The sequence below is a fragment of the Mastigoproctus giganteus genome, chromosome 4 (genome assembly GCF_048544385.1).
Source record: "Mastigoproctus giganteus isolate SK-2022 chromosome 4, ASM4854438v1, whole genome shotgun sequence".
Lineage (NCBI taxonomy): Eukaryota > Metazoa > Arthropoda > Arachnida > Uropygi > Thelyphonidae > Mastigoproctus > Mastigoproctus giganteus.
In genome coordinates, this window is record NC_143578.1 from 233,294,794 (window position 1) to 233,308,452 (window position 13,659).

General features: G+C 37.5%; 1 protein-coding gene across 2 annotated transcripts in view; it reads left to right on the forward strand.

Annotated features, from left to right (window-relative positions):
- The window catches only part of LOC150087490 (uncharacterized), a 259,633-nt gene that overhangs the window by 86,778 nt on the left and 159,196 nt on the right, over positions 1–13,659 (forward strand). For both annotated transcript variants that reach the window (XM_090371210.1, XM_090371211.1), the window contains exons 5-6: positions 8,999–9,115; positions 10,481–10,606. In XM_090371210.1, the coding sequence (XP_090227336.1) occupies positions 8,999–9,115; positions 10,481–10,606 (243 nt within the window). The remainder of the gene's footprint in view (positions 1–8,998; positions 9,116–10,480; positions 10,607–13,659) is intronic.

Sequence of the window (13,659 nt, forward strand, 5' to 3'; positions counted from 1 at the left end):
AGCACATGACATCCTTTTTTTAGACTATTGAAATCACATTTAGAATAGTAAAAACTGATAGCAGTTCAAGCACAAAGTGTGCATGAACTGATAAACAGCTTTTTTGGCATTAGCATTAGTTGAGGCATATGATGCAAGAAAGCAAGCTTATACAGCATCAGCCAAAAAAAAAAAAAAACCTTCCCATTTCACCCATCCAGTCACTCCACATGTTTTAGTTCAGCCTTAAATTTATTTAAGCTATCAACTTCCACAACAACAGATGGAAGTCCATTCCAGCAATTAAGTTCCCATTGACTGGGGAGCACTGCGCAGTAAATAAATGTTTTGCTTATGCTCCAGAACTGCTTTATAGGGTTAGAGGAGTATTCAAGGTAGATACAAGAGTATAACACCAATTCAAACATGCCCTGTGTAATGCAGTACTTGTACTGGCAGAATATATATATACAGGATTCAACTTACAAAGATTTTGTGCCTCTAAGACATCATGGGTTTTTTGATTTTCCGATGTTTTAATTTTTCACTTCCTGTAATATTTGCTCCAACTAGCACAGTGATTCTTTCTTTGCTTTGTTTTCCCCCAAAACATTTATCATCCTTAAAAGCAAGTGTTCTATTCGGTAAACATTTAAAGAATAAACCCAATTCGTCAGCATTAAAAACATCCTTATGCTCATATTCTTCCAAAATCTTCTTTAAGGTATTGTTCCTCCAACTGTTGCAATCTTCTTCACTTACATTAACACTTTTCCACAAATAACCTTTTCCACAATTCTGTGGTGCCTCTTAAATTTATCTAGCCACCCAGTGCTCACATTAAATTCTGTATTTGCACAGTCCTTTGGAATGAAATTCCAAGGGACTGTGCAAATTTTTTCAGAGCTTGTTGCTTAAATATTAGACCCGATATTGGTATATTCTTTTCACGTATCATTTGCACCCATTTTAGAACAGCTTTATCAACATCTTTGTATATACACAACTTAATTCGTTTCTTGTCTGCTCCTCCTTCAATTGCATTTAAAATTATTCTCGATTTTTTAAAATCGTAGATAAACTGCTTGCAGGTATGCCACATTTCTCCGCAACATCTTTTTTCTTAAAATCCTGGTCAATATCATAACAATCTTTGCTTTATCATTAATACTTAAACACTTTCTCTTCGACATTGTTTCTGCAATTGTAAAAATTACTTGATTGCTGTGCTGGCCATGTAGTGAATTGTTAGTACCACCTACCCAATGATGTTCGCTTGCCAATTCAACAGTATCACGTGACCTTTCTTATCAATCACTTTGAAGAAATGTACGACTTTTTGAATTTCTTTTATTCTGCTTTCATTCATATATACACGAAAGAAAGTTTATGGTTAATGTATGCTGTATGTTACTTTTCAGAAAAAAAAATACAAGAGCATATAGCCTATGTGATTGATGACGAACGAAATAAAAAAAAAAAAATTCATGAAAACCATCTGTTGGGAGTCCGGTTAGATGAGAACGGACATATCATATAATGAATGACAGGAAGGTCATGTGGTACAGTTGAAGTGAGAAGCGAATGTCACTCAGTAGGCGTTACTAAAAACCGACTATGGTAGCATTCTATGTATTGCCGCCACGGCATGCTAAAGTTTACCGCAGCGAATTTCATTTTCCCCTGAGCCAACATCAATTTACAAATCCCTATTTATTGTAAAGTTTACGACCACTTTTAAGAAAACCCATTTGGTTTAATAACTGTAACAAAAATGAAATAAAGACCCTCCTACAGGTGTCAATGGCCACAAGTGTTCACTAAAAGAATGATTATTTAATTCCAGATGCTAATGCGCAATTTCGGAAGGAAGGAGGCAATGTATTTGAGTGGCTGTTTAGCAGTAAATGCTTGAAAATCTTCAAAAATGCTTTTACTAATTTTTTTTAAAAATTCGTTATAGAGAGACTAACATTTCGCTATATGGGGTTAATTTTACATGTAATTTCGTTTCAAGGTGCAATGTTTTGCGAAAAAATTTGTAATATAGAGAAATTCCTTAAATAGAAGTTCGTAATAGTGAAGTTCCACTGTATGTGTGTGTGTGTATATATATATATATATATAGATCTTGCCACTGAAATCCTCAGAAAATAGGTGGTGGGGCCTGCCGGAGTGCTTAAATAATCTACTGTGTGCCTGACCTGCCTCCTCGTGGCAAAGTGTAGACAACGGTGGGTCCCAATAGGGACCCAACGGCTAAACGGTCAGAGAAACAACAGAATGTATCACTGCACAACAAACCACTCCCCCATACACTTTTTAAATCTCTGGCCTCCACAGACTTCTGTGTCACTTACAAAGAATACAACGCAGAGGTGTCGCCAGACAACTAACACACTTTACACTGTCTCAATTCGAGACTGTGACCCACCTGATGTTCCTAAAGATGCGTCAGGTGCCTCTGGGGGGGCCCACTTCAGAGGCGGGAGGGGGAAAAAGTTCTGGTGGTGTTATTTAAACATTGACACTGATTAAAATAGTCTAACACTCTCTCTCTAACATAGTTAATTAATTTCTTTGTAATTCTTAATGGATAGAGAAATAAATAAACTTTATTCACATCGTGGCAGGTTGCTAGGGGTTTACACATTAAATGGATATTTCATATTAAAAATGGTACATGTAGAACCATAATATATAAGTAACAGAGAAAGGAAACCAAGAACAAAATAGCAAATCCTGTAATGATAGGAAGGTACAACAATACAACAATAAATTTGTTGGGAGCTGGGGGGGTGCTTAAAAACCTATGGAGTGCTGTGGCAGATGCACATAGTCCAGCTAGAGAATATGACTGGTTGTGCATTCACAGTTGGAAAGACTGAAGCCAGTGCAAAGCAGCGAGTGTTGAATGGATCAGTCCACACAGTTATGATGGTGAGTTAGTGGTGAGGAGCACATGTCACTATAAGCTGCATTGGTGGCATATAAATGGAGGTCAGAGTAGAGTTCGTGGATTCTGTCAAGCATCTGATTCGATAGAAAACAGGCTGTTAAGGCAAGTTTGTTGAAATGCACAATTAAAGTTGTCATTGATCTTAAATGTGCATGGGGGTGGCACACCATGAACATGTATCCCATATATTGGGCTCATGTAATGTCAGTGGCCATTTTAGCAGTGAATAAGTCTTTTGTCTTCAACCCATTTTATCAACGGAATATATTAATTATAGTAATGTATTTTGAATGCACTAGGCATAATCCTTATGGGTTTTGATAATTAACTATATAGTATCGGTGTAAATACACCATAGTTAACCCATAAACTTGAGCTACGTATGTAGCGTAGAGGGCATCATTTTAATTGTATCTCATATTGTGGTTGCCTTCACAATGAGATAGCTGCTATTGCATTACTTCAAATAAATAACGTTTCTCTAGTAGAGAAGACTACTGTTATTTATTTTCAGCGGTACCACCACCCAGAAGATTGTTTCGAAGCTATTGGGCTTCATCATCAGTGGGTGGGCAGGTACCCAGGTAATACAACAAGCTATCACAGTTGCGAAGTTATATCCACAATATGAGAGATGCCAAAAGGGTGTGGTAGTAATGTATGAGATACAATTAAAACGATGCCCTCTACGCTACATACGTAGCTCAAGTTTATTGGTTAACTATGTTGTATTTACACCGATACTATATAGTTAATTATCAAAACCCATAAGGATTATGCCTAGTGCATTTTGTTTTCAAAATACATTACTACCACACCCTTTTGGTATCTCTCATATTGTGGATATAACTTCGCAACTGTGATAGCTTGTTGTATTACCTGGGTACCTGCCCGCCCACTGATGATGAAGCCCAGTAGCTTCGAAACGATCGTCTGGGTGGTGGTACGGCTGAAAATAAATAACAGTAGTCTTCTCTACTAGAGAAATGTTATTTATTTGAAGTAATGCAATAGCAGCTATCTCGTTGTGAAGGCAACCACAATATGAGATACAATTAAAACGATGCCCTCTACGCTACATACGTAGCTCAAGTTTATGGGTTAACTATACACTGATACTATATAATTAATTATAGTAAATAAATTATAAGTAATTTAGAATACCTCCCCCCCCCCAACACATACACCCACAAACAAACAAACTTATACCAGCTCAGAAACAGGACAAAAAAGCCATAATTACTATCCAAGTGTAGCAGAAGTAAGCAACAAAATCAGGGATAAGAAGGTACCTGCAGATGATTTATGAAAAAATAATTCAAGAAAATTTTGAAAACAAATATATTTAGCATAGCAAAAAACAAGATGTGTGAATTGAATGGAGACTTGTTTGTTTTGAAGAACAGTGATAATAAGCAAAAATAATAATTTACATATCAGTAATGTGGATTAATTGATAACAAATTTGAACTGTGCACATTCAGTAAGCTTCTTTGAACCTGTTATCAAAGAATGATACTCTTTGCTCAGGGTACACACTCAAAGTCAGACTGTCTGCAATGATGGTTATCTTATTTAGTGCTTCTTGTTTCATTTAGAATGAAACAAGAAGCACTATCTTAGTAATATAGTTCATGAAGAGAATGGGGGGGAGTCCTCTTGAAACAAAGCCTGTGTAATTCTAATTATAGTAAATTTATTTGTTACGTAGTACACTTCACTCTTAGTTACGAAAGGCATCAGATGTTACATCATAACATCTGATTTCTCTTAAAATTTTGTAAGATTCTTTTGAGGCAGATAAATATATACCTTAATGAAGGGTCACAATATTACGAATCAGTGAAAAGAAAAACTTTGAAAAGGGTTTTTTTTTTTTTTTTTTTTTTCTATATAAAAGTTTATTCAGAAGTGTGGATCAGTTGTAAATAATTTTGGTGATATATGTTATGTTTAAATTTATCCATATTTTTTTTTTTTTTTTATGAGAACCCCAAACACGAGAGGTATTAGAACCTATAGTACTTAGTACCGTGCTTGGGTTGGAGGTTGAGAAGACAAAAGAAGATATTTGTTGACATTGGACTTGAACTTCTGTAGATTGTAATTTTCAGGAAATACGTATGAAGGAAGGTTGTTCCAGAAAACGACAGTTAAATGAATAAATGAGGAAGATGAAAAGTTGGTTCTGTGGGTTTGAAGTTGGACAGTAAATGGATGTTGGCTGGTGGCGGCACATGTTTGGACTGTTTTGAAAGAGAGAGCGGGAATTATAGAAGCCATTTCAAAAGAACAGTGCCCATGGAAGTATCTGTAGAAGAGGCATGTAGCAGAAACAGTACGTCTATGAGAAAGCGAGTGGAGAGACTCTGTTAGAGATGAATCATTAATTAACCTAACTGCCCTCTTCTGAATGGAATCAAGAAGCCTGAGAGAGGTTTTGGGGGCACCACCCCAGATGTGGGAGCAATATTCCATGGCAGGGCGGATTTGCGATTTATACAGAGTGAGCAGCTGTTTGGAAGAAAAGTAACGCCGAGAGCGAAAGAGAAAACCAAGTTTTTTAGATGCAGAGGAAGCAATATTTGTAATGTGCTTGTGCCAAGAGAGATTAGAAGTCAGGGTAATCCCCAAAAGAGATATATCATTTTGCCTAGAAATCGGAGTGTCACTAAAGATAAGCATAGGAGCAGAAGAATCCTTTTTGCGAGATATAAGACAAGACTGAGTTTTAGAAGGGTTGAAATCAACTAAGTTGTCTTTGCCCCACTGGAGAATTACCTGAAGATCAGCATTTAAGGAATTGGCAGCAGATTTTCGAGAACTTGGAGCTGATTGAGCAGGACAAGGTTTCTCAAAATGGAAAGTTGAATGCAATGTGCTATCATCGGCAAAACTATGGATAGGATTTCCAGTCAATGGAAGAAGGTCATTGATATACAAGAGGAAAAGAGTGGGGGAAAGAACTGAACCTTGGGGGACACCGGCATTAGTGGAGAAGTTAGAAGACAGAGAGCCATCTACCATCACCCTCAGTGAGCGATCAGAGAGAAAACTGGATAACCAATTACTAAAAACAGTTGGCAAACCATAAGATGGAAGCTTGTTTAGAAGACCTTTATGCCAAACACGATCAAAAGCCTTTGAGATGTCAAGAGCAACTACTTGTGTTTCACCGAACCTTTCCATTGAATTAGTCCATAAATGGGTAACATAAGCCAGAATATCACCAGTGGATCGACACTGACGGAATCCATACTGGCGATCGTTGATCAGATGGAAGGTTTCTAGGTAGTTTAAGAGTTGCCGGTTAATTGATTTCTCCATTACTTTAGAAAGAGTAGAAGTAATTGCAATGGGACGATAATTGGATGGGACGGATTTGTCACCCTTTTTAGGAACTGGCTGGATATGAGCAAATTTCCAAGCAGAAGGAAAAACACCTTTGGAATAAGAAAGTGAAAAAAGGCGACAAAGAATAGGAGTAAGTTCAGGAGCACAGGTTTTGAGAACAAGTGGAGAAATACCATCAGGACCTGGAGCTTTCTTAGCATCAAGATTCATCAAAATCCTTCTGATATCCTTTTGACGGAAGACCACAGAAGGCATTGAATGGAGCGTGTTAGGAATGGTGGGAGGTTTTTTACCAAGATCATTAATACATGAGCTGGAAGAAAAATGGGATGCTAGCAGGTCAGCTTTATCCTTGGCTGAAGTGACAACAGAACCATCTGGTTTGGACAGAGGTGGGAGCAGAGATGGGCAAAAGTTGCGGCCAATAGCTTTGGCAAGAGACCAGAATGCTCGGCTACCATTAGGGCAAGAAGCAAGTTTTCTACTCTTAGCCTGTTCAAACTCTAGTTTGGACTGATTAATAACTGCTTTACAATTGTTGCGAGCTTTGGTGTAGGCAGAAAATGAAACTGAAGAATTAGAAACAAGCCAATTACGATATGCAACATTCTTCTCTTGGACAGCCTTAGCACATTTGTTGGAGAACCAGGGTTTAGATAAAGGACGAGATTTTAACGTGGAGTGTGGGATAAAGGATTCCATTCCTGTAAGAATAATTTCACTGACACGATCTGAGCAAACGTTGACATCAGAAGTTTTGAAACAGTAATCAGACCAAGGAAAAGAAGAAAAGAAGTCTCGCAGGTCATCCCATTTTGCATTCTTGTAATGCCAAACAATAGGAGGTTGGGAATAGCCATGAGATAAAGGTTCCATTGGAGAAGAGACAATCACCAAGTTGTGATCTGAAGTGCCTAAAGGACCTCTCACTTCAACCTTGTACTTAGAAGGGTTGTTTGTGAGAAAAAGATCAAGCGTATTGGCTGTATGATTAGGATTGTCCGGTATTCTTGTAGGTAAATGAACAATCTGTGCTAGGTCATTAGTAATTGCAAAAGCCTCAGCATCTCGACCTGCTGGGTCGGTGTAACTAGAAAACGGAAGCCAGCTGGAGTTGTGAACGTTAAAATCACCAAGGAAAATTACCTCACTGTTAGGAAAGTTGGACTGGAGCAAGTCAAGTTGCAAAGAGAGGAAGTCAAAGAGCTCCAAGTGATTAGTGGATTTGGGAGAACGGTAGAGACAACAGATGAATTTGACACAATGAGGTAGAGAGATTTTAAGCCAGAGAAGATCAAAGAGAGGAGATTCCAAATTGCCAAGTCTCTGACAGGGAATATCAGAACGGACATATGCACAAGTACCACCTTTGAGGCGAAAGGAATCATACAGGAAATAATTTAGACATCTGAGATGAGTAGTAGTTGAATCAACTGATAACTGAGATTCAGTCAGAAAAAGTACATGGGGTTTGGAAGACTGCAAGTGGAAATGGACATTGTTGAGATTGGAATTGAGACCACGTATATTTGTGAAATGAATTAGGAAGTCCTTGGGAGGTTTAGATCTTTTCGCAGATAAGCTTGCTCTATTATTTTGACAATTCATGGTGTATTCAATAGTAAGAAAAAGTGGGTGGGACATGCTTTATGAAGTAATGAAATTTTTGGATATGGCGTACATGTAGTAAGAATATACTCAGATCCTTGACATAACGTGGCCTCGATAATGCTCCCCGCATACACACTACTCGGACTCCCTCCAGTCACTATCTGGCAGAGTAGAGGTAGCAAGATTATACACTAGCTGATCCGGAAGCCTCCTAGAGAGTTACCAATAGGTTTGGTCCGGTGTACTATCTAGCGGCCGGCCTGCGAACACCGTTTTAGAGCTGTACCCTCGAAATGTAAGGAATATTGGATCTTGCCATGACATTCATCATAACCTCAAAAATCATCAATCATACTGCATGATGGAAGAGATAGGGAAGGGTTGGCCGGAACTTAGCTCTAGAGACTAAACATGGGTTCCACCACTTCAAGCCTCCAATAAGCAAAGTGGTGGTATTTCACCGGTTGATGAGAGTCGTCTACCACCTAGTACTGCCTGGTAACATAGAGGGGCGGCGTTCCTCCATGTGGTGTGGGCGCCACACCTCGACCCCTGCTTACGTTGGTTCACACCTGGGTGGTCACCCACCATGTACTTGTGCATGGAGGTTATACCCAGGATTACTAACAGTCCCACCATCGTGAAGGTGCAAGCAGAGGATTTGGCTGTCACAGACCGTCCGGACTTCGCCGAAATTGGGTCCACTTGACTTAAGTGTCACCCGAATATCAGTTCCATCAGCGTTTTAGACTCCCAGGTAGCAAGAACAGCTTGTCTGGCATATCTGAGAGAATGTCTGTGACAACCTCAAGGACCATAACAGTGCCAGATTATTGTTTACAAGCAAGCCATTTGGGAATCTGTAGAATAGTAATAATGTTTTACCAATTTTATTTATTTTTAAAATTTTTATTAGTTATGTAGTAGTATTTATATAAAGTATAAAGGGTACTGAAACTCTACTAATTAAGAAGAGCACCATGCAAATTTCTCTTTACGTTGTTCTGTGCTCTCTTATTATGTAGTTCAGCTTCATTATGCCCTTTATACAAACTACAGATTTGTGAGTTTCAGTTTTATCCATAATTTTTTTAGGGTCACTCACCAGCATCAAAGGACAAGAGTTTTGAATCTCCATTTTATGAAGGCATCACAATGTTTGGTGGGGCGGCATCAGCCAGGCGAGCCCGACTATCACTTCTGCCATATCAGGTAAATGTGTTTATTTCAAGTAAGATAGCTAAAATAGAATGTCATCATTCTCCTATTTTGTGCCAATAGCAGAAATTTTCAATTCTTGAATGTATTACTATAATATTCTCAAAGCTGGCTGTGTTCAAAATCTGATTTGTTGAAATAAAATTTGAATTTTCTACTTTTCACACAACTATTATCAAAATGTGCTGCTTTCAGAAATTCTAATCTAAAGCTTGCAACTGTTTTCCACTTTTACATGTAAAACAGTTGTACATGGTCTGCAACGGTGTTAAATACACTGGTGCTCAAGCATTAGGCCATATGAATGAGCAGCCCTGCAGGCTCCTAGCAGAATGTGTCCTAGATCCTCACCAGCCTGGCGCCTCCGTAGCCAGGTGGGCAGGAGCAGCAGTGCATAGCACACGCTTCTTGATTACACCGGGGTTCGAGCCCGTGACCACCAAATACGGAGGATGTGGAAAGGTCAGGGAATGACCACTGCATATCCCCGCAGCAATATGGCCTTAGTTGCTAATGCTCCTAAAAACCAAAACAACAACAACTCACCAGCCTGTGGACTTGGCATATTGTATTCTGAATTGCCCATGCACTGTTAAATCAAATCAAAATCAACTCATCAGTTTTTTTTTTGTTGTACACATACACAGCAGATCCATGACTTCATGTTGTCACCAGACCCTTTTCCACTGAGCTAGTACATGATGCTCCAAAGTCCATTGTAGGCATCCCTTCAGGCTTTGTAAACTTTGTAAATGACTTTGTTTGGCAAAGTCATTTACTGCTGTTGTTTTGTTGGTATAATGTTGGAACATTATACCAACATTATACAATTTTGTTGGAACATTATACAATTTTGTTGGCAATGTTGGAACACTGCCTGCAGCAGTGTTCGCTAATTAAACTGAACTTATTTCTCCATCATAAGAGCACACCTGTTGACTGTCCTCCGCTTTTCCTGGATATCAGCCACTGGTTTTTGACCACAGGTCATGCACTGGTATTTCCTATATAAGTTCACTACTGCTGTTGTCCTTACTCTTCCTACCATCTTCACAATTGCTGAGAATTCTCCTTAGTGCCTGGAATGTATGAATCAAATCAAATCATAGTTGTATGACACAGTAGCCCAATTGCAATGTGACTGTGGTTACCTAATAAAGTGAGGTGTGTGCATGCACTGTTTAGGTATGCCTTTTTTTTTCTTTTTTTTTTTTTTTTTTTTTAATAAAAATAAATTTCCATTTATGCTTGATATAAATACTTTTAAAAGTTTTTCAGTGAAAAACCTTTTATTTTATTAATTTATTTATTATATTATTTTGGTATTTTATTTTAATTAATTCGGTTTTGTTCATTTAGACTCAAAGACCCTCAAAGAATAGGTTAAAACCATGTCAAGTCAAGTCAAATGAAGCTATAGACTGCATGAGTTCAACTGCAAAACGTATACTTCATACTCTTGAACGAATGTCTACACCTATCTCGGTAAGTTTTTCTGCAGTATTATAATTACCAATGATTATTTGTAGTAAAAGTTGCATATTTGTGCTGTCAATGGAGTCAACCCTCCAATAATCATATTTTTTTGTGGGGGTCAGACTGGATCTTTTGTAAAGCCATTAAAGTAATCATATATAATATTACACTGCAGAAAACTTTTATTGTTTAAAAGTTAAAGAACTACATTTGGTGATATGGTAGAAAGTCAGTTATCTGGAATAATTTGAAAAGCTGATTTTCCTCTTCTTTTTTATTATTATTATTATTATCAAGTAGTATTTGAGACAAATCTTTATTATGCTACGAAAGTATTTCTGTCTGGGTGTTTTTTTTTTTATATGTATCTGGTGAAATGTTGGATTAGGACTAATGGGTTTTCTCGGAAACCATGAGTGATAGCTTAATCATTCGCTTCCATGAACCGAATTTTCCATTACATATTTTGTTCTCTTCATTTCATATTATGTTTAGTTTAGCTCCAGGTTCAGTAAGAATAATATCAGCTCAAAACTGCAATTTATTATTTTTCTCAGCTTTTTTAGTACTATGTCAATGAAAAGAAACAGCACTGAAATGGACAGAAAACCAGGAAGAATGTGATATATCAAATTAATATTATTAACCCGAGCCTGGTCCGCCCTGTTTTTGTCTAATTTTTAACCCTAACTCGAAAGTTGCTTCCCCCGAAGAAAACTAATAATTTTCATAATTTCTACTCAATTTTCCAAATTGAAACTCTCAATATACATAAACAGAAGTATATTCTTTGATTTCCTACCTTTAGCGCTCAGCAAAAACTATTAATTCACTCTAAAACAGCAAAAATGTACGATCACATTTCAATTTATTAAATTTTGATGTCGGCAAAACAAGATCCAAGCTTTGAAAATAAAACGCGTTACAGCATTAGTTCAAAAATTCGCGCGTCAGCTCGGCACCTCTGACTAAAACGAATCAACGCACGCAGAGAGATAATTGACTGGTCAAGCTTACGTCATTAACGTTACCAAGGTGATCCAAGGAGAAAATGAAACTGTAAACAACTTTCGTGGAAAACAAACAGTTGAGCATCATTACTTGCAAACACTAATTTGCATGGCTCACTCACAACAGTAGCTTTATTGCTTTTCGTAATTGTTGTACGAAAGAATTGCAACGAATTGGTTTTGAAAAACTAAAATATTGCATTTCCTTTCTTCAATATCTACTAAAAAAAATCAAGGAAATTCATCTACTGGAAGCTATACTGGAAACGGAAAGAAAAAAATGTCGTAAAACTGATCACTACAATGCGCATTTCATAAAAAAAAAAAAGTTCGCTTTATTGTAATTGTTTCTAGAGGACTAAATCGGAACAGCAGTTTCATGGATGTATATTTGATCTTCTTACGAAATTTCAAGAAAATATTTCTATTCATAGCTGCGTTATAAACTTCAAAAACTGATATCGAAGGAACTTCACATGCATCTCACCTGGTGTACAAACGAAAAAAAAAAAAAAAAATGCGCAGCTAGTAACAGATTGTGAGAACAATCCATTACTCGTAGTGAGGGATTGGGAAATTGTAAGTAATTGTTATCGAATACTTCAATATTTCCTTGATATGCATTTGATATCATCAAAAAATTTCCAGCGAAAAATTGAATTTTCATTATCACACAACGCCCGAAAAATTCACCATAAAATGTCATGTGTTTCAATGTTTGAATTCCATTCTGAGCTGCAAATGTAATTTCACTTCTCTTGCGCTGACAGAGTAGCCGTTCACCGAATGAAGAAAAACAGGGTTCATTTTCATGAAATTTCCAATTCCCTTCTTTCACTTGAGGGAAAAAAAACTCCTTAGGGGAGGGAGTCCACCCTTTCTAGTCCGACCCTGGAGGGGGGGGGAGAGAGAGAGAGAGAGAGAGAGAGAGAGAGAGAGAGAGAGAGAGAGAGAGAGAGAAATAAAAAATACTCTTTTGGTGGGCAGAAGGCCAAGAGATTGTCAAAGGTCCAGAGCACTTACTTTCATTTATTTTATTTATTTATTTTATTTTATTATATTATTATTATTATTTTTTTTTTCTTGTGTTGTTCTAGCAATCCATCCTGGATTGGGGCTTCCCTGGGCCGGGATAGTGCTTCTCCTCTTTTCTCCTTCCCTCTCTTCATCTTATACAAGTTTTTCTTTCCTCCCTGGGAACTTTTTTTTTTGGCTGATGCTGCATAAGCTCATACACTTGCTTTCTTGCATCACATGCCACTACTACTAGGGAGGAGGGCGTGCAGTTAGTAGGGGAGATCTTGCCCTCCTGCTAGGGACGAGTACCTGGAGTCAGTCGTCCAGGTGATCGCTGCTTCCAGGTAGCCAGAATGCCCAAATACAACATCACAATACAGAACACACACATAAGCTCACAAACAGTTTTTCTTTCCTGTCACTTTCTCCCATGCGGGATGAAAAATTTTTTTCTCTCTCTCGCCTTCCTTTTCATCTGTCTTCATCCAACATGGGATATTCCTATGCGGGATGATTTTTTTTTTTTTTTTTTTCACGACACACACTGGCCTTACCCTGACAATGCGTAAAAACTGAACAGAGCAACGAGGCCGAGATGAACTTTTGTTGTAGGAGCCGCCCATACAAAAACAAAAAATAAATAAAGAAAATAAATAATAATAATAATAATAATAAAAAAACAGCATTGCAGCTCTAAGTCAGTTTCATCCTAGGATGCGGAAACTGCAATTGTTTTAGAGAACAATATTTTACATTTTTACTTTCTAACATTATTTTGCATTATAGCTCTGTTACAATATTTTGCTTCATTTCTTTACATTATTGCTGTAGCAAACGATATCGGTGTGCATGACGTTTCATCACAGATGCTGGAGTTCTAATTAGTCAGTTCATCCTAGGATGCGGAATTACTAATTAGTCCGATTTTGGTCTGGTGCTCATTTGATAAAAAATCCAGAATAATTCCTCTGGAAATATTAGCTAGTGAACTGCATTATAAATTTCAAACATCGCTGTATTGCTTATCCTTTGAGT